The 24,873-nt window shown below is 43.5% G+C and overlaps 1 protein-coding gene across 1 annotated transcript in view; it reads left to right on the top strand.

The window, feature by feature from the left end:
* slco5a1 (solute carrier organic anion transporter family member 5A1) overlaps window positions 1–24,873 on the top strand; it is a 125,680-nt gene that overhangs the window by 73,663 nt on the left and 27,144 nt on the right. The window contains exon 6 of the mRNA XM_023972811.2: window positions 3,938–4,136. Coding sequence (XP_023828579.1) covers window positions 3,938–4,136 — 199 coding nt within the window. The remainder of the gene's footprint in view (window positions 1–3,937; window positions 4,137–24,873) is intronic.

Here is a 24,873-nt window from a genome sequence, read left to right as displayed (position 1 = left end):
ACACACACACACACACACACACACACACACACACACACACACACACCTGAGGGGACAGGACAGTGTAGTGATGGGTCATGTTAATTTAGTCTCATGCACTGACCAAATGACCCAAATGGCACCCATTAGCGACACAAACCCACACTCACATCACAACAAACACATTCCGTAACATCGTTTCCCACATTGCCTTTGCTGTAGCATTTGTAATAACATGTATTTTAAACGCATGTATACATATGTACATGTACCACGGCAGCCATATAGCTTCAAAAGCTCCACCACCCATCAACACATACAGAGGTCAGAGGACTGTTATACCTTAATCAGTGAATCGTCTCTTCCAATCTATAACACTTAACACCCTAATCTGTACTGCGATTATTGGGAACTAGCAGGTCATTGATTGACAACTCGATATTGACAGCCCAGGGAGGGAGAAGTGTGTGTGTGTGTGTGTGTGTGTGTGTGAGGCACCCACGGTGACGTTAGTTCATCTGCCTGTTGCCAAGAGACAAGAAGAGAGAAAGATAGGTTAGTAGTTTAAGATGATGATGTCAACAGAGGATACCTTAGGAGGAGCAGAGTGATGGAATGATGAGGGCTGACCTGACCATTCACAAAGCATCACAGAGGGCTGATCTAGGATCAATTTAGTATTTTGGGTTATAATGAATAAGATCACATGTACGGGGGGGGGTGGGTCTGATCCTAGATCAGCACTCCTACTCTGATATGCTTTTTGAACATAATGGGTATGAACATCCTAGCTTGTTTTAAGAAGAGATAAGAGAATACTGTCATAGGAGTGTAGGAATGGTAGAGGTGTTGAGTGTGTGGTGGGGTGGGGAGGGGGTGTAAATGCATGTATGCCTGTTTGCAAGTATGTGTGCATAGGTGTGTGCTGTGGTGTGTGGTGTGTGGTGTGTGTGTGTGTGTGTGTGTGTGTGTAGTTGCATTCTCTCAGGGGCCCGAGAGAACTGTCACTGTTCTCGGCTCATTAGTTAAAGCTACAGAAATAGTAGCATCATCACCCACACCTCTCTCTCTCTCACACACACACATATCATACTGACGCCACACACCACACACACACACACACACACACACACACACACACACACACACACACACACACACACACACACACACACACACACACACACACACACACACACACACACACACACACAGCACACACACACACACACCTTTCTGCTAAAACATTCCTTTCTAACCTTCTTTGTGCTGTCCTCCGTCTCATCCATCATTCTATCCCTCCTTTCTTCCTCTGTCCACTTCTCCTCCCTCTTTGTAGCCAGAAGCACCACTGTAGAAATGCTCTTTAAATCATGTGTTGTCCTGGTAGCAGAAGAGGTCCGTCTTGCGATCTCGTCTCACTGAAGAGAGAGGGGTCTTTTTCTCTGCACGTAACACGCTGTCAAGGTGTATAACATGTCGAACGCTGCTCTCCTCTCTGCTCCTGTGTTTCCAACCCCATCCCTCCGTCCCCCTCCATCCCCTGTCCCCCCTGCCTCGCTACCCGGCCGAGAGGGCCCGTCACACACACATAAAGGAATGCCAGTGTGAGCGAGAGGGTGACAGAAAGACGGAGAGCGAGGATAGAGAAAGTGAGAGAGAAGACAGCAGCAGCAGAGGGAAGCTTTAGCAGACAGATGTGTGTGTGAGGTGTGTGTGTTTTTATTTTAATTTTATTTTTTCACCTTTATTTAACCAGGTAGGCCAGTTGAGAACAAGTTCTCATTTACAACTGCGACCTGGTCAAGATAAAGCAAAGCAGTYCGACAAAAACAACAACACAGAGTTACACATAAACAAACGTACASTCAATAACACAATAGAAAAATCTATGTACAGTGTGTGCAAATGTAGAAGAGTAGGGAGGTAAGGCAATAYATAGGCCATGGAGGCAAAATAATTACTATTAAGCATTAACACTGGAGTGATAGATGTGCAGATGATGATGTGCAAGTAGAGATACTGGGGTGAAAAAGAGCAAGAGGATGAGTAACAATATGGGGATGAGGTAGTTGGGTGTGCTGTTTACAGCTTGGCTGTGTACAGGTACAGTGATCTGTAAGCTGCTCTGACAGCTGATGCTTAAAGTTYGAGAGGGAGATATAAGACTACAGCTTCAGTGTGTGTGTGTGTGCGTGTGTTTAAGCAAGCAAGATCTCGCCACAGAAACACATGAAGCACTTACAGGATCATCATAAGCTACAGTCCATTAGTTACAGTGCATTCGGAAAGTATTCAGACCCTTTTATTTTTCCCACATTTTGTTACATTACAGCCTAATTCTAAAATGGGGGAGAAGGGCCTTGGTGGAGGCCACTGTGTTCTTGTGGACCTTCAATGCTGCAGAAATGTTTTGTTGACCCAGATCTGTGCCTGTCATTATAGTGCATTGTGTCTAGATTGATGAGGGGGGGGAACTATTTAATCCATCTTAGAATAAGGCTGTAACGTAACAAAATGTGGTGTGTCTGAATACTTTCCGAATGCACTGTATAATCCATATAATTATTCACATGTCTTGTTTCTGCAGGGTTATTTTCCTACTGTAGCAAACTGGCTCAAATTAAGGTCCTACATCTGTAGTTCATATAAAGATCATGTAAATGGGGAATGTGTGTGTGTTTGTGTGTATGTGAGTGAGAACGCGAGAGGGAGATATAGTACATACTATGTGAGTGTCCAAACATGCAAACACACACACACAGTATTCAGAACACTCTCTTCTCTGATCCRATGTTTCCTACCGTCTCCCTCCATCCCCGTTCATCCCCTGTCTCCCCTGCCTTGTTACCCAGCCGAGAGGGCCTGTGGCTGGGATAGAGGACAGGCATGTGCAGCCTCTCTGGGTCCTAGTCTTCCAGTGGAATTACACACTGACCCCGTCCTGCCTCTGCTGCCAGCAGTCAGCTGTGACTTACCCTGCCTGTCAACTAGGGTGTGGGTGTGTTTGCTGCCCTAACCCGGCTCCAGCCTCTAACTACTACAGCCCTCCTRCAGCCGGCCCTGATAGAACTCACAGCCCCAACCCACACTACTCACTGCTATTATACAGTACAGTAACCGACCTCCTGCTACTTTATTGCCCAACAGCTTCTTCGTCGCATTTATTAATGGGTTGCATTTTGCCACAATATTGTTTTGAACTTTTGTTTTAGGACTGATGCCCAACTGAGCATTCTACTCAATGCAGTCTCAATGGGTGCTGATGAAGATTTCGTCAAAGTGATTTACTGTGGCTTGGAAACACGACATTTCAAAAGGAGGCAAATAATTAGTAGGGCAAGCTTTTGTCATCATTGTGATGTCTCCAGATTGACTTTAGATGCAGTATAACGTTGTCTAGAGTGGAGAACGCTGAAATTGTAGCTAGCTAACGTTAGCATTGCTAGCTATTTCTGACTAACTTTGCTAGCTAATGGTACCATTTGCCATRTCTCTAAAGTGAACCTGACGACATCATAATGGTGGCAAAGTTGTTTCCTACTAATTATTTGTCTACTTTAGCAATGTCATCTTATTTCCAGGCCCCTATAGTGTAAATTTGACGAAACAGTCATTAGTCACCGTTCAGAAAGACTTGGCATTAACCATCAGTGCGACATCAATATGCTGAGGCATCTGTAGAACGTTGATGACAATGGCAACGATGCGACCGAGTGAGGGAAGTGCAACCCATGAATAATATGTTTCACAACAACTTGTTGTCCATGTTTGTTACAATATCCCTCTAATACCATGCCCTCTGCCAATTTCTTGACTTGAATGCTTTTCCTGAACTATAATTGACCCTCAATCACTCTCGCCGTCTTTCCCTCTCGCTCTCCTCCCTCTCTCTCTCTGCCTCCCTCCCCCTCTTTCCCCTCTCTCTTTCCCTCTCGCTCTCTCTCCCCCAACTCAGGTGTGATCATCGTGCCCAGTGCTGGGGTGGGTATCGTCCTAGGGGGCTACATCATCAAGAAGCTGAAGTTGGGAGCCAGAGAGTCAGCCAAGCTGGCTATGATCTGTTGCGGGGTGTCTCTGCTCTGTTTCTCTACGCTCTTCATCGTGGGCTGTGAGAGCATCAACCTGGGAGGTATCAATATACCATACACCACTGGGTGAGTTATTGCAATACTACTACTACTACAATACTACTAAGATACCTACTATTACAATCAACATACCATTACACACTGGGTAAGTTACAACAAACTACTGCACTCCAATGCTACTACTAACTTCCTACAAATACTACTAATATAATACTACATATCATACTATACATGCCATAACAAGCACTGGGGTAAGAGTTGTTTTAATTTTTTTTTTTCCTTTATTTAACTAGGCCAGCAGTTAAAGAGTTACTACAATACAACTACAGAGTTACTACAATACTACTACTATACTGCATATATTACTATTATATCAACATACCATAGACGACCGGGTAAGTTATGGAGAAAAACTACAATACTATGAATATAATACTGCAGATATTATATAACATCAAACTACCATACACCACTGGGTAAGAGTTACTACTACTACTAATACTACTACTATTCCAAGCAGATTATACTATAACACTCAACACATACCAAATACAGACTGGCAAAGTTGCCTTTGATTACAAGCTTGCACACTCTTTGGTATTCTCGAGGGGTGATGTGGTTGGACCTTCTTGGATGGGAAAGTCTCTCCTTTCGAAGTCGCGCTTGTCCTGCGCCACGCGGAAGATCTTCTTGTACCGCAACCCTCTTGGACATTTTTTCTCCATGTCGACCTGTCTTTTGTAGTACTTTTTGCGATTATCTTTAGCTTTCTTGTATCGCATTCTTTTGTCCTCCAGGAGCCCACTGACCTGTTTCGGGAGGCGAGTTGGCACCCAATGGCCAGTCCATTCAGAGCTGGCGTTGAGTTGCTACTGATGTTGCCTCCTTACAGGACACTGTGTTGATGCGCTTGTCTTCCCCAGCGAATCCTCATGATGGTTGCGGAGGCCAACTCTTTGGTGACACACCCAAGCCTTTAAGAGGCCTGCTGGTATGTGGTCCATATTGCTACCCCCATACAGTAGAATAGGGAGCGATACTGCTTTGGTAGACCAGGATTTTGTTCTGGCTGGATGGTCCGCGATTCTGTGAAGACGTCTTTCCTTCAGTCTTGAGAAAGCTCCACTGGCATGCGGCTTTAGGCGGTGATGTATCTCCCGCGTCAAGTCGGCTTTGGAGGAGAGAAGGCTGCCAAAGTAGGGAAATGGTCCACATTTCAAGAGTGGTATTGTCATTTTGTATTGCTGGGGCTGGTGTATTTTTGTCACGCTGTGGTTTGGTGGAGGATTTTGGTCGGCCAGACCGAGAAGCTTGTCTGCCTTTTGCGAAAGCGTCCAGGATGCACTGAAAGTTCTCTCCGAGTGGGCAGTGATGGCGTTATCGTCTGCATACTGGAGCTCCACAATGGAAGTGTTGGTGATTTTTCCTCTTGGCCTTGAACTGTTCAATTTGCAGTCTGTTCTGTGCAGGATTTGGACTCCTGAGGCAAGATTTGAGCCTGTGAGGTGGAGGATGGCCACAATGAAGATAGAAAACAGGCTGGGTGCAATGATGCAGTCCGTTTAACTCCAGGGTCCACCTTGAAGTGAGCCACTGTTACTGAGCACTGAATCTGACTTGATAGCAAGCAGCAATCACAGTATCTATTACTAACTAATGTTACTCTATGGTATTGGCTACAAGACTTATACATGATTACTACTATGAGTCCTTATATCACTGAAGACTATTGCTATTCTTCAATGGTTTATCAGGTGCCACTGTGAGCGGAATACATATTTAACACCAGTGTTCTATTTTAACCATCATCAACACCTATTCAACAGCCGCTAGTTCTATTGGCGTGGTGTTGTGTGACTGGTCCATTAGCAACCACACACACGCACGCAACACTATCATCTGCTGTGGAACACATAGGATTCATCCCACACACCTTCTATTTCTGTTCTGTTTTATATAGTCCCAGTCAAGTTTAGATGTTTGTGAATCATCACTCCTCATGCTTGATCCCATCCTGCGTCCCTGGATGGCATGGACTGTGGACGCACACACACACACACACACACACACAAGGCAGGCACACTAAGCACACGACAACGCTAACAAACGAAAACACACACACAAGCACACGTGTAAGTACAGGCTACTACCCAAGCGCACACGCCGGAGGACACACAGACACACACCACACGCTAACAATGTATAGTGTAATGTGATCAAAGTAACAGCTTACAGTGGATGGTTTTAAATGGCACCCTATTCCCCTTTATTAGCTTATTTATTTTCATTCACCTTTATTTAACTAGCAGTCAGGTAAGAAAATTCTATTTACAATGGGCCTACCCCGGTCAAACCGACAACGCTGGCCAATGTGCGCTGCCTAGGACTCGATCAGGCCGGTTGTGATACAGCCTGTGTGCACTATGCTATAGTGGACTACTGGGACTTGGTCAAAGTAGTTCACCATGTAGGATAGGGCACAATTTGGGACGCGACGGTATGTAATGTGCTCTTCCCACTTACAGTATCAGACCTTTTCTTTTCTACTTCGACTGTCTGTCTGAGCTGACAGTTCCAGACAGACTGTTCTGAGCATTTTTGTCTCAGAGAGTCAGCGTTGTCCTGTCTGATGACAGTGTCAGACAGACTGTTCTGAGCATTCCTTTGTCTCAGAAGAGTCAGCGTTGTCCTGTCTGAGCGACCAGTTGTCCCAGACAGACTGTTCATGAGCATTCCTTTTTCCTCAGAGAAGTCAGTTGTCCTGTCTGACCTTGACCAGTGTCCCAGACAATGTTCTGAGCATTCCTTTGGCTCCAGAGAGTCAGCGTTTGTCCTGTCTGACCTGAACCGGTGTCCCAGACAGACTGTTTTGAGCATGTTCTTTGTCTCAGAGATCAGCGTTGTCCTGTCTGAGCTGACCAAGTGTCCCAGACAGACTGTTCTGAGCTTCCTTGTCTCAGAGAGTCAGCGTTGTCCTGTCTGACCTGAACCGGTGTCCCAGACAGACCTGTTTTGAGGCATTTCTTTGTCTCAGAGAGTCAGCGTTGTCCTGTCTGAGCTGAACCAGTGTCCCAAGACAGACGTTCTGAGCATTCCTTTGTCTCAGAAGAGTCAGCGTTGTCCTGTCTGACCTGACCGGTGTCCCAGACCAGACTGTGTTGAGCATTTCTTTGTCTCAGGAGTCAGCGTTGTCCTGTCTGAAGCTGAACCAGTGTCCCAGACAGACTGTTCTGAGCATTCCTTTGTCTCAGAGAGTCAGCGTTGTCCTGTCCTGACCTGACCGGTGTCCAGACAGACTGTTTGAGCAATTTCTTGTCTCAGAGAGTCAAGCGTTTCCTGTCTGAGCTGACCAGTGTCCCAGACAGACTGTTCTGAGCATTCCTTTGTCTCAGAGAGTCAGCGTTGTCCTTGTCTGACCTGACCGGTGTCCCAGACAGACTGTTTTGAGCATTTCTTTGTCTCAGAGAGTCAGCGTTGTCCTGTCTGAGCTGACCAGTGTCCCAGACAGACTGTTCTGAGCATTCCTTTGTCTCAGAGAGTCAGCGTTGTCCTGTCTGACCTGACCAGTGTCCCAGACAGACTTTTGAGCATCTCTTTGTCTCAGAGAGTCAGCGTTGTCCTGTCTGAGCCTGACCAGTGTCCCAGGACAGACTGTTCTGAGCATTCCCTTTGTCCTCGAAGAGTCAGCGTTGTCCTGTCTGAACCTGACCGTGTCCCAGACAGACTTCTGAGCACTCCTTTGTCTCAGAGAGTCAGCGTTGTCCTGTCTGACCTGACCAGTGTCCCAGACAGACTGTTCTGAGCATTCCTTTGTCTCAGAGAGTCTGTGTTATAGATCAGTTAACAGGAAGCTGTGAGCTGATATGAAAGAGGACTGGTTTACTGGCAATATCACATGAGAATGTCAAATAGTGGCATAACTACTGATTCATACTAACACACATCTCTGACCCCGTCCGAAATGGCACCCTATACACTATATAGGCATTGCTATCCTGGGTAAAAAAATGGTGCACTATACGGGCTCTGGTCAAAAGTAGTTCACTATATAGGGAGTAGCTTCCACTTGGGAAGCAGACTATGTGTCTGACCCTAGTTCACCTCTACCTCTGTCCACCAAAAAAACATTATACCAACAGTAGGGAAAACATCACTACAGTACCAGGGAATTCATCCACTGCCCCTCTCCTGCTATAGTATACTAATCTGTATCCTGTTGGCTGACTCTTTGGCTTTTTATTTTAGTTATGTAACATCTGCTGGCTCCAACTGGTGCAGCCAGCCAGTCACAGTGCTTTGTCTAGAGTGGAGATGTGTAATCACCATTAGTGCGAGTGGGTCGCCAAGCAGGGCAGACTGACTCCATTCCTTCTGTGCCCCCTCCCCTGCCGTGTTGGCCTAGTGCTGGAATTTGACGGGCGGGTTTTTGTTATGCAGGTCAGACCCAAAACCCAACTCACAACTGAAGGTTATCTCAACCTGACCTGAATACGACCTAACCGGACCAGATTACCGGTAGATAATTAGATTTAAGGGCTCCATGGTCGTTATTTGTAAAGAGAACGTGTTCTCGGGACTAAATAAAGGCAACACAATGTGACTGCTGGACATCATTTGAAGTTGCCATAACATGTCTATTGGTGCATAGTGCGTAATGATATATGAGGGAAAATATCAATGCTATTGTAATTTTTGGAATGTAAAAAGTATAATTTTCCTGTCTGTGTGCTTCCGCAATGGTGGTGTTTGTAGCCGACTATAGTGGTTTCACAACAAATTCCCACGGTTTTCTAGCAATCCCTGTTGGAGATTCACGGAACTCAGGATGAAATTAAGCAGGGTATCGACCGTCCTCAATTTGAGGTGTGTGTTCTATTGTTCGATGAGCTCAGTGTTGAAACTCCCAGAGTCAACTGGAGACAGGCTTCTCTGCCCACTGTGTTCAGAGGTAGATCAGAAATCATTGTTGAGTTAGAACCCCTGGTTTCCCACAGAACTACTTGTAACGTTTATTCAAAGTCCTATCACTCTCTTTCTATATCTCTCACTACTCTCTGTCTATCTGTTCTCTATTTGCTCTTATCGCCTCTCTCCTATATATACTGTGTATATATATATATCTAATATATACAACACACCACTGAGTGTACAAACATAAAGAACACCTTCCTAATCATTGGGAGTAAAAGAACCCCCCGGCCGCCCCCCCCCGGCCTATGAATGACTCCAAATGCTTTCCCACAGTTGTGTCAAGTTGGCTGGATGTCCTTTGGTGGTGGAACTGTTCTTTGATAAACAAACACCAGGAAACTGTTTGAGCCCTGGGAACAAAACAACAGCAATCGTTTGCAGTTCTTGAAACAAAACCGGTGTGGCTGCACACCTACTACCAAAGTAGCCCCGTTCAACAGGCACTTAACAAATATTTAGATATTAAATATTAAGTTGTCTCAACGGCTTAAAAAAATCCTTCTTCAACCTGTCTCCTACCCTTCATCGGACACTTGATTGAAGTGGATTTGAACAAAGTGAATCAAATAAGGGATCATAAGCATTCAACCTGGTCAGTGTATGTACATGTTCATAATGTTTTGTACACATCTCTCTCTTCTTATCTAATCTTAACAAATTCCTTGTTTTGTTCTGAAAAGGTTGGAAAATACTGTGTGTGCCAAATATTCATTACTCCAAATAAAATGAAATGTAACTCAAACTCTCTCTCCAGGAACCCACCCTGACTATGACACCATCATAACCTGAATGGAGGCTGTAATGTGAAACTGTGGCTGTAAAGATTCCAATGAAGTAACGCCCCGGTTGTGGCTCTGACAGCATCACCTACTTTAAAACCACCTGCCTGGGCTGGGCTGCAGCACGGTGAGCCACGGCAGCACTGGGGGTAAGTCACACACTCGACCCTGACCAGGCACACACTGTACACCGTGTGTATGTGATGAGTTAGCTTGTTCTGAGACCTGAAGAATTGGTGTTGCTCCCGCGTTCAAAGACCTTCTGTATCCTTGATCCTTGAAGAATTGTACGAGAGACAGCTCAACCTCCAACATTGTTAGCCGCCAGCAACAACCACAGGGCCCCATTTAACTGAATGACCAATAAATTATGTCATTTGGGCAGTTGTTTGAATTAAGTGGTCTGTTGTGTGCCCAGCCTGTTAAATCAAATTAAAATTTGATGAATTACAATAGTGGATCTTATGGTTGTTTGACGTCATATAATTAAATCTAAGAATCGGCTTTCATATTTCGCAAACAGAAGCATCCTTCACTCAATGCTGCCAAAACATACCTTCGTAAAAACTGAACCTATCCTAAATCGATCCTTAGACTTCCGGCAATGTCATTTACAAAATATCCTCCAACACTCTACTTTCCCGGCAAATGGAAATGCAGTCTATCACAGTGCCATCTCATTTTGTCACCAAATTCCCCATATACTAAAACACCAAACTGCGACATGTTATGCTCTCGTTTGAACATGGCCCTCGCATTCATTATCCTCGGCCAAAAACGGCCACTGGCTCCAGGTCATGTATAAATCTTTGCTAGGTAAAGCCCCCGCCTTATCTTCAGCTCACTTGGGTCACATAGCAGCACCCACCTGTAAGGCACGCGGCTCGCACAGCAGTATATTTTCACTGGTCAAGTCCCCAAGCCTATTCGCTCCTTTGGCCAGCCTTTCTTCCAGTTTTTTCTTGTCTGCAATGGAACTGAAACGAATTACAAAAAATCAACTGAGCTGGAGACTCATATCTCCCGATCACTTGACTTTAAAGCATCAGCCCTGTCCAGAGGGGGCCGCTCACAGGATCATTGCACCTGTACATAGGCCCCGGTCTGTAAATAGCCCCTATCCAACTAACCTCATCCCCAATATTGATTATTTTTTTTTTTTGTTCCCCTTTGCACCCGTGCCAGTAATCTCTACCTTGCCACAATTCATCTTCTGCACATTTATTCACTCCAGTGTTTAATTGCTAACACATTGTAAATTTCCTATCGCCACTAACGGCCTTTTAGATTGCCTTACTTCCCTAATCTTACCTCATTTGCACACACAATATATCAAAAATTTGCGTTATTGACTGGTACGTTTTGTTTATTCCCAATGTGTAACTCCTGTTGTTTGTTGTTGTTTGGCGTTGCACTGCTTTTGCCTTTATCTTGGCCACGGTCGGCAGTTGTAAAATGAGAACTTGTTCTCCCAACTGGCCTACCCTGGTTAAAAATTTAAGTGGTGAAAACAAAAAAAAAAATGTAATAATAATTAGCGCAGGTATAAATTTTCCACAGAGCCCTGAATATCAAATTAGAGTAATTGCTGATTGTCTGAAATCCAAGTGTTTTGAACCTTTAATTTGTACAAACAAACGTATCTAGAGAAATCGCAATATACGTCAATGGCGCAGTTTTATTTAGGTACATTCCATCTATACTGGGTTCAACAAACGTTGCTAAAATTGGTAATCAAGGGACCTAATGTGTGTCCTGGAAAAAACATTCCCCCACGCCATTACAGTCCTGTACCGCCTGTTGCCACCAGTCTGTAACCGTGACACCAAGGCAGAATGGAGCCATTGCTTAATCCCAAATCCTGACTCCTTCCATCAGCAATGGAGACGCACAAGGACAGATATGTTTGATGTTTTTTTCGCCACTCCTCAATTGTCCGTGTTGGTGATTTGCAATGCCCACTTGAAAGCGGCTTCTTTTCTTGTTTTTTTTAGCTGAAGGAGTGGAACCCGGTGCGTTTCCGAGTCCGCTCTGCATACCAACTGTTGTTCCTGACACACGTTATTTGCTTGTTTTGTGGCCCCTCGCCTGTTACATTTGCACGAACTCTTCTCTTTGCCCATTTTCCCCCCTTTGACCTCACATCAACGAGCTGTTTTCGCACCACATGACTGACTGGATGTTTTTTGTTTTGTTGCACTATTCTGTAAACCCTAGACAACTGTTGTACAGTGTAAAAGACTGGACCAGGAGACTGGACGTTTCTTTCTCTGAGATACCTGGAACAATCACGCCTGGCCAAACGAAGATCATACCACGCTGCAAACGTTTCTTAAGGTCACTCGTTTGACCATTACATGGAAACAGTAACTGAAATGCCTTTATGCCTGACCTGCCTGTTTTATATAGCAAGCCACAGGTACCCTTGACTCACTGTCTGGTAGGAAGCGACTTATTTCCTAGAACGTGGTGGGTTACCTAATAAACATGCCACTGGATGGTATCATTGGTGAATCACCCGATAAGTTTGAAAAAAATCGAGATAATGAATTTTTTTTAGGCCATAATCGCCCAAACCCTAGCTAGCTGCACAGTCGTACTGGAACTCAGAGCAATCCGTAATCTGCCCTTTAGAGGAAGACATTTGGGAAGACTATTCCTGCGTCCCAAATGGCACCCTATTAACTATTTAGTGCACTAAGGGCCCATAAGGCTCTGGTCAAACGTAGTGCAGCTATATAGGGAATAGGGTGCCATTTAGGAATGCCACAATGGTGCTTCCAGTGAAAGGAGAAACAGTGTTTACACAGAAGTGTTTTCATGACTTAAATCCAGCTGTCCTCCCTGAAGAACTTATTTCAGGATTCCAAAATGCATCCTTATTCCCAATAACGCCTGCGAGTTGCCCAAAAGAAAACAAAAAAAACATAAAAATGAGTCTGTACGGTATTCAGTAAAATAGTATAGTCTTTTAAAAAAAGCTCTGTGAAGAGTTGATTTTTGGGAAGTAAACCTGAAAAAGATTATACTAATATGTTATGCTAAGCCCATTGTAAGCCATTTAGGGCCTGGCAGCCCTACAATACAATTGGGAGTCCTCTACCCCCTCTCGCCCCTTCTCTGAGAGGTTAAACCACCTGGGGCAGGAAGACCCAATCCTAAAAAACCAAATATCAGACAAGGATTATCACAGGGCAAAGCAAAGACAGGAAAAATGCCTAAGGGGCGAGTTACAAATTGCCAACCTATTCCCGTTATATAGTTGGCGTTACTTTTTTATAAACCAGTGTTCCATGGGGCACACACACCCCTAGATTATTTAGGCACCAACACTGGCCTTAGAGAGAAATGCGTGGTTTGGCTGAAGCACACAAATGCACCCACCAGGTGCAGAAAGTCTCACCACATAGCTACAGTACAGGTATAACATCCCAAGGTGCCTTTGGTGGCAGCCTAAAGGGAGCCAGGGATGGGTTTGATTACCAACTGAGAGTTTGAAATGTTTCTGCTGCATTAAAGGGTTCTAAAAGGAAAGATGGAATACAATGTCCACTGGGCAAGTTTCCCAGAAAGAGTGTGTGTGTGCAAGTTAACTTTGTCCCTTTCCTGCAAACCCACATAAACTGTGTCCTGGTGTCTGTGTATGTGTGTGTGTGTGTGTGTGTGTGTGTGTGGTGTGTTTAACTTGGAAGAGTGTGTTTGTGTACGTATAGATTACGAGGGTGTACAAGTGTGAAGGTGTGAAATGGGAAATGTCTGTCGCGCTCTGACCTGAGATTATCTCTCTGTTTCTTTTATATAAATTTGGTTAGGTCCCAGGGTGTGACTAGGGTGGGTACTTCGTTTTGTATTGTCTAGGGTTTTTTTGTAAGTCTAGGGTTTTTGTAGGTCCTAGTATTTGTATGTCTTGGTGGCCTGATTATGGTTCCCAATCAGAAAGCAAGCTTTTATTGCCGTTGTCTTCTGATTGGGCATCATATTTAGGTTAGCCATTTCCTTTTGATGTGTCGTGGGTTCTCTTGTTCTATGTTTAGTTGCCCTGTCTGCACTACTCAAATATTAGCTTCACGGTTCATTTTTTGTTATTTTGTTCCGTTTGTTCCAAGTGTTCATTCTTATAAATAAGAATAGAATGTACCTGATCAAACGCTGCGCTCTTAGTCTCCCATCACAACGCCGTGACAAAGTCCTTTTTTTTCGCTCATATCCCCACTCTCCCTGAGAGTGGAGTCAACCGCCAGGGTGTGTGTGTGTATAGCTGTGTCATTAAATTGTTTCTTTCAAACGACTTCTAAACATGACATGTGGATGCCACCAATGACATTACGGATGAATTATGAAAATGAAATCGTGAATAAAAGATTAGCAAGAAAGTTACAACTGCACAAGGATCAATACCCAATAAACATGCTTTTAACCTCTCACCAATTATCAATAACGGGGGAGGTTAGCCATTTTGGGTGGGAGATATTCTATTCTTATTTACAATAAAAGGCAACTCCCAAAAAATGACCATGCATACATTATTATTTACCATTGAATTGAATATTGGGACACACATAATCCAAAAACACAATCCCAACAACAAACTTGCAAAATGCATCCAACAAGCTTGATGTAGTCATTAGCTATGTTCCTTAACATTGTCCAGTGAGTTTTTTTAACACACTTTAGAAGTTGCACTAGAAGACAAATGTGTGACGTGATAACATAAATGTACCTTCAAAATTACTTCTGCAATATAAGTTTATTTGAAAATACAAACACGTTCCTTCATTTGTTGCAAAATTTGAAGAAACCTTTGAACAAAACCGAGACAAATCCAGCCTTCCGAACATATAAAACTGTATTCAATCCCTTCGGAAAAATGGTCTCCTAACATTCTGCCGTTTTCCATGAAATGTCGCAATGATCTGCTTTGTGGAAAAAAAAAACCTGGGGCAAGCTGTCTAGTGTGTGCCGGATGAGGAGACCAAATACTAACACCTTTTGAACTAAAATGTAATACACTGATTTTGTCCAAATACTTATAACAACCTTGAAATGAGGGGTACTAAAGATACGTAAAGTGCTTTCAACATTCTAAACGGTAAACAGATATGTCTGAAAAAAATAAATAAAGGTTGAACATTCTGTACTGTCGCCTCTATATGAAACATTTGAATTCTCAAATCCAAAATGCTGGAGTATTAGACCCCAAGTTAAACCAAAAGATGTAGCTTCAACTGTCCCAAATAAATACTTAGGGGAGTGTATATGTATTAAACATGTCCCACTCCTCCACCAACAGATCAGGAACTACACCAGAACGTGTACGTTGTGTCCAGACAAGCCGACAGGTCATCAAGCCCCTCCCCGCTGGGTGGTCAAGGCAACAAACTTGCCAGCTGGTCATCGTTAAGAAAACCCTACCTGAACGAGACGGCTTCGCGGTGTCGGGGAAGTGTGACTCGCACGCTGGTAACAACACCCTCCATCCCTTCCTCATCTTCCTCTTCATCGTCACACTCAATCAACCGGCCTGCGCTCAGCCCTCGCTATCATAGTCCACTCTCAGGTAAGGCAGGACTGTGGGCCAACTCAAACTCTTTAAAAAAACCCTTGCCATGCATATGAATGATTTAATGAAATGCTGCATATCGCCACTAAAGTAAAGTGGTTACCCAGCTCCTTTCCCTTGAATCCCTTTCCTTCATGACACACTGATCTAACTCTCGCTACCTCCTCATGAAGGAAAGTCTGAACATAGGAATTTCAATTCCGGTGGTTGAAATGTAATGTGTGAAAAGTGCAGAAATTATGTGCAGTGCATTAATGCGTTGAAGATAAAGTTTTATTCTATCAAATTAATGTCAGATTAGCAAAAATGTTAGAATTTACGGGGGACTTTGGACTCCAAAGCCCCTGTATATATCTATATATAACACACATATCACGTTGAGTGTACAAAACATAAAAGAACACCTTCCTAATAATTGAGTAGAAAACCCCCCCGGCCCCATGTTGACTACCAATGCTTCCCCACAGTTTGTGAAGTGCCTGGGTGTCATTTGGGGTGGTGGACCATTCTTGATAAAACAACGAGGAAACTGTGAGCGTGAAAACCAACTGCAAGTGTCAGTTCTTGAACACAAACCGGTGCACTGGCACCCCTACTAAACATAACCCCGTTCAACAGGCACTACAAATATTTTGTCTTGAACATTAGCCCTTTGAATGACACCACATACACAATCCATGTCTCAAGAACCTGTCCGCCTCGCCTTCATCTCACACCTGATTGAAGTGAATTTAAACAAAGTGGCATTAATAAGGGATCCAAATAGGCTTTCACATGGATTCACTATAAAAAACCCACTACAATATACAACCGACTATACAAAACAATTAAGAACAACCTGCTCTTCCATGAACATAGAATGGAAAGAGCAGGTGTTCTTATTGTTTTTGTATACTCAGTGTATATGTTAGTGTTTTCATAGGTGAATCCAGGTTGAAAAGTTATGAGCCCTTAAATTTCATGGAAAAGAGCATGTGTTCGTAAGGTTTTGTATACTCAGTGTAATATATGTTAGTGTTTTTAATAAAGGACAGTGATGCACTTTATATTTAGTTAATGTTCCATACTGGTAATCCAGTCTCACTCTCCATCCATCTCTGTCTCTGTCCATCCACTCTCAGGTCTGTGGATGAACAGGAAGAGACCAACATTCGCTCTGGGGATGCAGTTTGTCCTGTTAAGAAACTCTGGGTAAGTTTCTGCGTAGAGATCCTATCAATTCATATTATTGTGATTCTATATGTAGTTCTCTAAAATGAAGTTACTTGGGCATTTTTACCAAAGGCACAGTGAGCTTGTAGTTGTTCCCACATCCACTCCCAACCAACAACCGTGAGGCGTGTTGAGGGGAAGACGTCTCATAGTAATTTTGGTCTGGAATGGAATGAATGGTATGGTATCAAACAACGATGAAAAAGCATGTTTGATATTCCATTTCCTTAGATTTAAAATTTCAATCCAGCCCCACCAACTGACAGTCAAGTATTTGAAGAAAGTACTTTCATACTGGTCTGAAAAAACGGCCTGTAGGGCTGTAGGGTAATACTAGAACATCATTCTTGACCAGAGATTATTAAAAAAGTTTTGTTTTCTATTCTTTTTTAACAAATTTCTTTTCGTGTTTGATTTTTTATTTGGAAAATTCCAGGTTCAGTTCCAGTTTGTTTTCAGAACACTGATTTACTCATTTTTATTTAGTTTTTGAGTTTTTTAAAAAAAACATTTCTAATTTCGTTTTATATTATTTAATTGGAAGGTTTAACTGGCAGAAAGATAGCCATATTTTCTTCAATGTTAGCCAGTGAAAAGGTAGTGATAGTGATGCAACAAGCTATGGCCTACCTTTGAACCAACCATCTGAAATCTGGCTAGGTAAATGCTGCCAAGGACATAGCAGAAGCTTGAAACTCTGATAAAAAGCTTGAAAACCCCATTAGACTTTTTGCCCCAAGTTTAGGATTACAACTGACTGAACAAGGTTTGTTAATTTTTTAATTATTTTTAATGTTTATGATTAGTTTTTAAATTTATTATTAAATAACCTTGCATCTGACCTTCTCACTGGCTGTATTGTGAAATAAAAGTCTCATATTTCAAACACCGCCTGAAAATGTGTGTGCCGCAATGTGTGTGTGTAGCTTCATTCACAGTACAATGCAGGCATGTCACCTAATAATATCTGTCAAGAATCAGTAAACCCACCAATTCGAGCACAGAAGGAATGCGTTACACTCCAGGGTGTTTAGTCTCAGTGGTTGGTTTGTGTGAACTTCAGACTCTGCTTATCTGAAAAATATTTTGGCCCCATGCCACTAATATAGCTGTTCCTGGGGATGAAACATTTACTCCCTAGGTAACAGATCTAGATCAGCTTCCCCGGCCGCCAATTCTTAACATTAACCATTAGTGGGGAAATGCTACATTTACCCCAAACATCTGCATCCTTAGGGCCGAGATCAATCTCAGCTCAGTAGTGGATATATGGCGCCACCCCAGTGGTGGCATATCAGTACTGCCACTGACAACTGCCTGCGTTGCACTTTTTTCTTCCCGCCTTGTTTTTTTTTTTAATCGGGTCCCCCCCTCAAAAGCAAAAAAATAAAAGTTTGCCCCCGAAAACCTCCCACCCCCCCCAAAATAAATAATTTTTAGGCCCGCAAATTTAGGGCCCCTAGTTCTATGGGGTAGCTTACAATTAGTTCCTAACAAATGACTAGTGGTATTCCTAAAACTGGTTTCAACTGTAAGACCCAGCTAAAAGACTTCTTTTTCTATAACATTCAAAACATGTTTCTGGCTGCCAGTCCTAGCAAACTTAGAAAAGACACAAACCTTAAAAGGGATCAGTCAACAACACCAAAACAGTATTTTGTGCAAACCCACACGTAAAATGTTTAGGCCAGCATACAGCCTGAATGGCAAGATGGTATTGTCTTCACTCTGTTCACGTTCCCCACGGTGTACAAAAACTTCAACACCACCTGTATGCTGTGTTCTAACGTGTTTAGAACTCGTGTTCTAACTTTCCTCCTCCTCTCTCTTCCGCCAGCGTAAACCTTTCCTACTTCCCATCTATTTGGGGGCGGTGATCGACACCAACCTGTATGCTGTGGCAGCCCAGGATCTGTGGCCCGTCCACGGCTCCCTGCTGGGAGTAAACGACGTCACTTCCTTACCGCTTTTCCCGTCTACTTCGGCCTGGCCCGCCAGCCTCAGTTCCATTGGGCTTCATCTTCATCTTCCTCACTGGTAAGATCCATCAAGTCAGGCGGAAGCAGGCGGAGCCGCTGGCACCAAAGCGACTACACACCGTTGGGAGGGCACTGTCTCTGCCTCATCTGCCCACCGTGGGAGGGCCAGCAAGAGGCCAAGCCCGACCCGCTCCTGTCCGGTGTTCCTCCCGCCCTGCGACTCCCACCCTCCCGTAGCCCTCATCTCACCAGGGGTCACAAGCACCATCATACCCTCGTTAACGAAAGAGCAATAAAACCGCCGCCCCCCCTCCCTCTCTGCTGTATGCCACACACAGAGGCTTTCGCCACATATACGAGCAGGATAGTAACAGGCCACACTCTTTCTTTAGGTCACAGTACACCTTCTACATGTTCCTGCCCCCGGGGGTTGTGACACGTGCCTTCCTGTCCTTGTCTCCAACCGCTGTTTCTAAAAAATATACACCAATCAGGCGGTGGGGGCGGTGACATTCCATGGCTCTGATTGACAGGCAGAAGAGACCAATGAACTGATAGGACAGACAGAGGCCATTTGTTTGGTATAAAAGAGCTGGCCACAGTTCATATGGGCCGTGTCCAAACCCGGGGGGAACAGGCTCGGAACTCCCCATATTGAACCTAACAGAGTGTCTGGTCTCTGGCTGTGCACATCAAATTAGCGCAGAGTGGAGGCTTGGTGGGAGGACGCTATAAGGAACAGGTTCATTGTAATGGCTGAAATTGGAATTAATGGAACGGAGTCAAACATGTGGTTTCCAAAATTGATACCCATTCCAGCCAATTACAAATGGAGGTCCGCATCCTCTATAGCTCCTCCCACTAGCAACACAGCACATGTTACACAGAATTAACAACACAAGTGTATTGGGGATCAATTCGAATTGAAGGCAGTCAATTCAGGAAAAGCCAAAACTGAATCAATAGTCCAATGACTTCTCAAACGTGAAAAAAGAAAGCTAATTTATGTAAAGTTTTCAATTTTGGAATTTTAAATTCAAATCACTTTCCATGGAATTGACGTCCAACCCTGATACATTTTCATAAAATCAAATGTTTGTGTAATCAACAATTGATCAACATGGTGCTACTGTACTGTAAAATGGGCTGGGCAATTAGTTAATATTCAATATTTATTTTCTCAGAAAGGACTGTGGGTATACATTACCCATGATGCTCATACAGGCTGCAAGCGTTTTCTCTCAAGCACCAACATACTCACATGCAAACCTGTTCTATTCTATGGCAAGGTCCTGTGTACTCGCCATGTACTCTGTGTACTCTACAGACCAGACATACCACCTCTCACAGTACTGTATTGGCTTACTGTATGCACGTCTTTACTCACCTCTCTGTGGCTTTGCATCTCAAATGGCAAACCCTATTCCTATAATAATGCACTAACATTTTGACCCACGTGCCCTATGGACCCTGGTCAAAAATAGGGGTGCACTAATATAGGGAATAGGGTGCCCATTTGAGATGCAAGCAAGCAGAGAGGGGTAAGACGTGCTACAGTAAGCGCAATACAGTACTGAAGATGGTGTTGTCTGTCTGTAGAGTACACAGAGTACATCGGGAAGTACACCAGGACCTTGCATAGAATAGAACAGGTTTGTCAGTTAAGTATGTTGTGCTTGAGAGAAAGCTGGCAGCTGTGATGAGGCTCAACATGGGAATGTAGTACCCACAAGTCCCCTTCTGAAGAAGAAATTAAAATATTACGAATATACAATGGGCCCAGCCCATTTTACAGTACAGTAGCAACCATGTGATCATGTTGATAACACAAAACATTTTGATTTATGAATAATGTATCAAGGGTTGGAGTCATTCAGGAAGTGATTTTGAATTTAAAATTCCAAAAAAATTGAAAAAACTTACAATAAAATAGCTTCTTTTTCAAGTTTGAGAAAGTCCATGACTATTGATATCAGTTTGGCTTCCCTGAATTGACTGACATTCAATTCGATTGATCCCAAACACTTGTGTGTTAACTTCTGTAACATGCCTGTGTGCTAGTGGAGGAGCTTAGGAGGATGGGCTCATTGTAATGGCTGGAAATGGGTATCAAATGGAAACCAAACATGTTTGACTCGTCCATTAATTCGCAATTTCAGAGCCATTACAATGAAAACCTGTTCCTATAGGCTCCCTCCCACCAGCCTCCATCTCTGCAAGCTAATGATGTGCCAGGCAGAGACAGACAGCTCTGTAGGTCAATAGGGAGTCCGAGATGTTTCCCTGTGAACGCCCCATATAAACTGTGGCCAGCTCTTTAATACACAAAAATGGCCTTCTGTCTGTCCACTATCAGTCTATTGGTCTCTCTGCCTGTTCAATCAGAGTCCCATGGAAGTCACCGCCCCCACCGCTGGAATTGGTGTAATATTTTAGAAACAAGGGTGGAGACAGGCCACAGGAAAGGCACGTGTCCACAACCCCGGGGGAACATGTAGAGGTGTGACCCTAAAAAGAGAAGAGGTGTGGCCTGTTTTTACTTCCTGCTCGTATTATGTGGGCGGAGCCTCTGTGTGTGCATCAAGCAGCGAGGGAGGGGGCGGTTTTTATTGCTCTTGTTAACGAAGGGTGAGAGGTGCTGTGACCCCGGGTTGAGAAGGAAGGGCTACCGGGAGGGTGGTTCGCAGGGCGGGAGGAACCACCGGACAGGAGCGGGTTCGGGCGTGGCTCTTCTGGCCCCCCACGTGGAGATGAGGTCAGAGACACAGTGCCCAAACGGGGGTAGTCGCTGGTGCCAGCGCTCCGCCTGCTCCTCCTTGTACTTGATGGAGTACCAGGTGAGGAAGATGAAGATGAGCCAATGAACTTGAGGCTGGCGGCCAAGGCCGAAGTAGACGAAGCCGGAAGAAGTGACGTCGTACTTCCAGCAAAGAGCCGTGGACCGCCACAGGTCCCATGCTGCCACAGCATACAGGTGGTGTCGATCACCGCCCCAAAATAGTTGGGAGTAGGAATATACGCTGGCGGAAGAAGAGAGGAGAGGAACAGTTAGAACAACGAGTTCTAAACCAGGTAGAAACAGCAGCAAATAACAAGGTGGTGTTGAAGTTTGTAAACACCCAGCTGGGGAGTGAACAGAGTGAGAGACAATACCCCATCTGCCATTCAGCTATGGCTGGCCTAAACTAGTGTTTTGCAAAAATACTGTTGGTTGTGACTGATCCCTTTAAGGTTTGTTGTGCTTCTAAAGTGCTAGACTGCAGCCAAAAAAACATGTTTGAATGTTTAGAAAAGAAAGTCCTTTAGCTTTGGGTTTCAGGGAAAACCAAGTTTAGAGGAATAACCATAGTCAATTCTAGACTAATGTAAGCTACCCCATAGAACTAGCCTATATGATCGGCAACTATGCTGACGATAAACACAGGAGAAAAGCTCAACGCAGGCAGTTGTCAAGTGCAGTACTGACATATGCCACCCACTGGGGTGGCGCCATATATAACTACTGAGGCTGAGATGAGTCCGCCTAGATAGCAGATTTTGGGTAAATGTAGCATTTCCCCCCACTCATGTTAATGTTAAGATTGGCGGCGAAGCTGATCCTAGATCTGTACCTAGGAGTCAAAATGTCATCCCATGAGCTAATAAGTGCATGGGCCAAATATTTCAGATAGCAGAGTCTGAAGTTCACCACAAAACCAACGCCTGAACTAAACACCTGGATTGTAAACGCATTCCTCTGGTCGAATGGTTGGTACTGATTCTGACAGTATTATAGGTGACATCTGCATTGGTACTGTGAATGAAAGCTACACACACACACATGCGGCACACAACATTTTCAGGGTGTTGAAATATGAGACTTTTAATTTCACATACCAGCAGTGAGAAGGTCAGATGCAAGGTTATTATAATAAATGAAAACTAAAATCATAAACATTAAAATAATTAAAATAATTAACAAACTGTAGTTCAAGTGTAATCCTAAACTTTGCACAAATCTAATGGGGTTTTCAAAAAGCTTTTTATTCAGAGTTTTCCAAAGCTTGCTATGTCTGGGCAAGCATTTACCCTGCCAGATTCAGATGGTTTCAAATAGCCATAGCTTGTGCATCCACTATACTACCTTTCCACTGGCTAACATTGAAGAAATATGCTAGCTTTCTGCCAGTAAACCTTCAATTAATAATATAAACGAAAATGAGAAATGTTTTTATAAACTCAAAACTAAATAAAATGAGTAAAATCAGGTCTGAAAACCAAACTGGAAACTGGAAACTGAATTTCAAATAAAAATCAAAAAACGAAAAAGGAAATTTTAAAAAAAAAAAAGAAATATAAAAAAACAAATACTTTAATAAAATCTTGGTCAGAATGATGTTCTAGATTACCCTCAGCCCTACAGGCCGTTTTTCAGACACAAGTCCTGAAAGTACTTTTTCAAATACCTTGACTTCAGTGGGTGGGCTGGTGGAATTTAAATCTAAAGGAATGGAATATCAACATGTTTTTCATGTGTTTGCCTAACCATACCATTCATTCCATCCCAAGACCAAAAATTACTAACATGAGACCGTCCTCCCCTCAAAACACGCCTCCACGGGTTGGTGAGTGATGTGGGACCTACAAGCTCACGTGCCTGTAAAAAATGCCCAGTAACTCATAGAACTACATATAGAAATCACATAATATGAATGAAATAGGATCTCCTACGCAGCCAAACCTTACCCAGAGTTCTTAAACAAGGACAAAACTGCTATCCCCAAAGAGCGAAATGGTCTCTCCTGTTTCATCCACAGAACCTGAGGAGTGTGGACAGAGACAGATGGATGGAGAGTGAGACTGGATTACAGAGGAACATCTAAAATATAAAAGTGCATACACTTCCTTAAATAAAAACACTAACCACTTATATACACAACTGAGTAATACAAACCTTAAGAAACACATGCTCTTTCCATGACCATAAGGGATCATAACTTCAAACGTTGATTCACCTATGAAAAACACTAAGCATATACACTGAAAGTATACAAAAACAAAATAAGAACACCCTGCTCTTTCCATTTCTATGTCATGGAAAAGAAGCAAGGTTGTTCTAAATGTTTTGTAATAGTGGTGTATATGTTAGTGTTTTTATAGGTGAATCAGGTGAAAGCTTATGATCCCTTATTAAATGCCACTTGTTAAATTCACTTCAATCAAGTGTAGATGAAGGCGGAGGCGACAGTTGAAAGACATGGATTGTGTATGTGTGTCCAATTCAAAGGGCTAAAATGTTCAGACAAAAATATTTTGAGTGCCTTTGAACGGGGTATGGTAGTAGGTGCCAGGTGCAACCGGTTTGTGTCAAGAACTGCAACACTGCAAACAGTGGTTTCACCCGTTTTCTATTTCTAACAAGTTTCCTGTGTTTATAAGAATGGTCCCACCACCCAAAAATGAACGCACCCAACAGGCAACTTCACACCACTGTGGGAAGCACTGGAGTCAACATGGGCCGGGGGTTACTCAATATTAGGAAGGTGTTCTTTATGTTTTTGTAAACACTCAAGTGTGGTGTGTATATTATAGATATATACAGGGGCTTTGGAGTCAAAAGCCACGTAAATCTAACATTTTGCAATCTGACATGATGATAGATAAAAACTTTAATCTCAACGCCATTAAATGCCGACTGCACATAAATTCTGCCTTTTCACCACATTACATTCACACCGGAATTGAAAATTCCTCTGTTCAGACTTCCTTTCATGAGGAGTTAGGAAGAGTTAGAATCAGGTTGTTCATGAAGAAAGGGTTCAAGGGAAGAAGCTGGGGTAACACTTTACTTAGTGCGATCATTTTGAGCATTCATAAATCATTCATATGCATGGCAAGGAGTTTTTTAAAGAGTTTTGAGTGGCCAACAGTCCTCGCACCTGAGAGTGACTATGAAATAGCGGAGTGGCTGAGCGCAGGGCAGGTGATGAAGTGTGACGATGAAGAGGAAGATGAGGAAGGGGGATGAAGGGTGTTACAGGTGGGCGGTACAACTTCCCCCGACAATCCCCGCGAAGCCGTTCGTCGGTTCAGGTAGGTCTTAACGATGACCAGCTGCAAGTTGGTTGCCTTGACACCAGCGGGAGGGCTGATGAACCTGTTCGCTCTGGACACACGTACATCTCTGTTGTAGTTCCCTGATCTGTTGGTGGAGGAGATGGACATGTTTAATACATATACACTCCCCTAAGTATTTATTTGGACCAGTGAAGACTACATCTTTAACTTGGGTCTATACTCCAGCAAATTTTTGGAATTTGAGA

Source organism: Salvelinus sp. IW2-2015, linkage group LG27 (assembly GCF_002910315.2).
Source record: "Salvelinus sp. IW2-2015 linkage group LG27, ASM291031v2, whole genome shotgun sequence".
In the NCBI taxonomy this organism is placed as follows: Eukaryota; Metazoa; Chordata; class Actinopteri; order Salmoniformes; family Salmonidae; genus Salvelinus; species Salvelinus sp. IW2-2015.
Note: the sequence above shows the minus strand (reverse complement) of the source record. Positions and strands in the feature narration are given on the sequence as shown.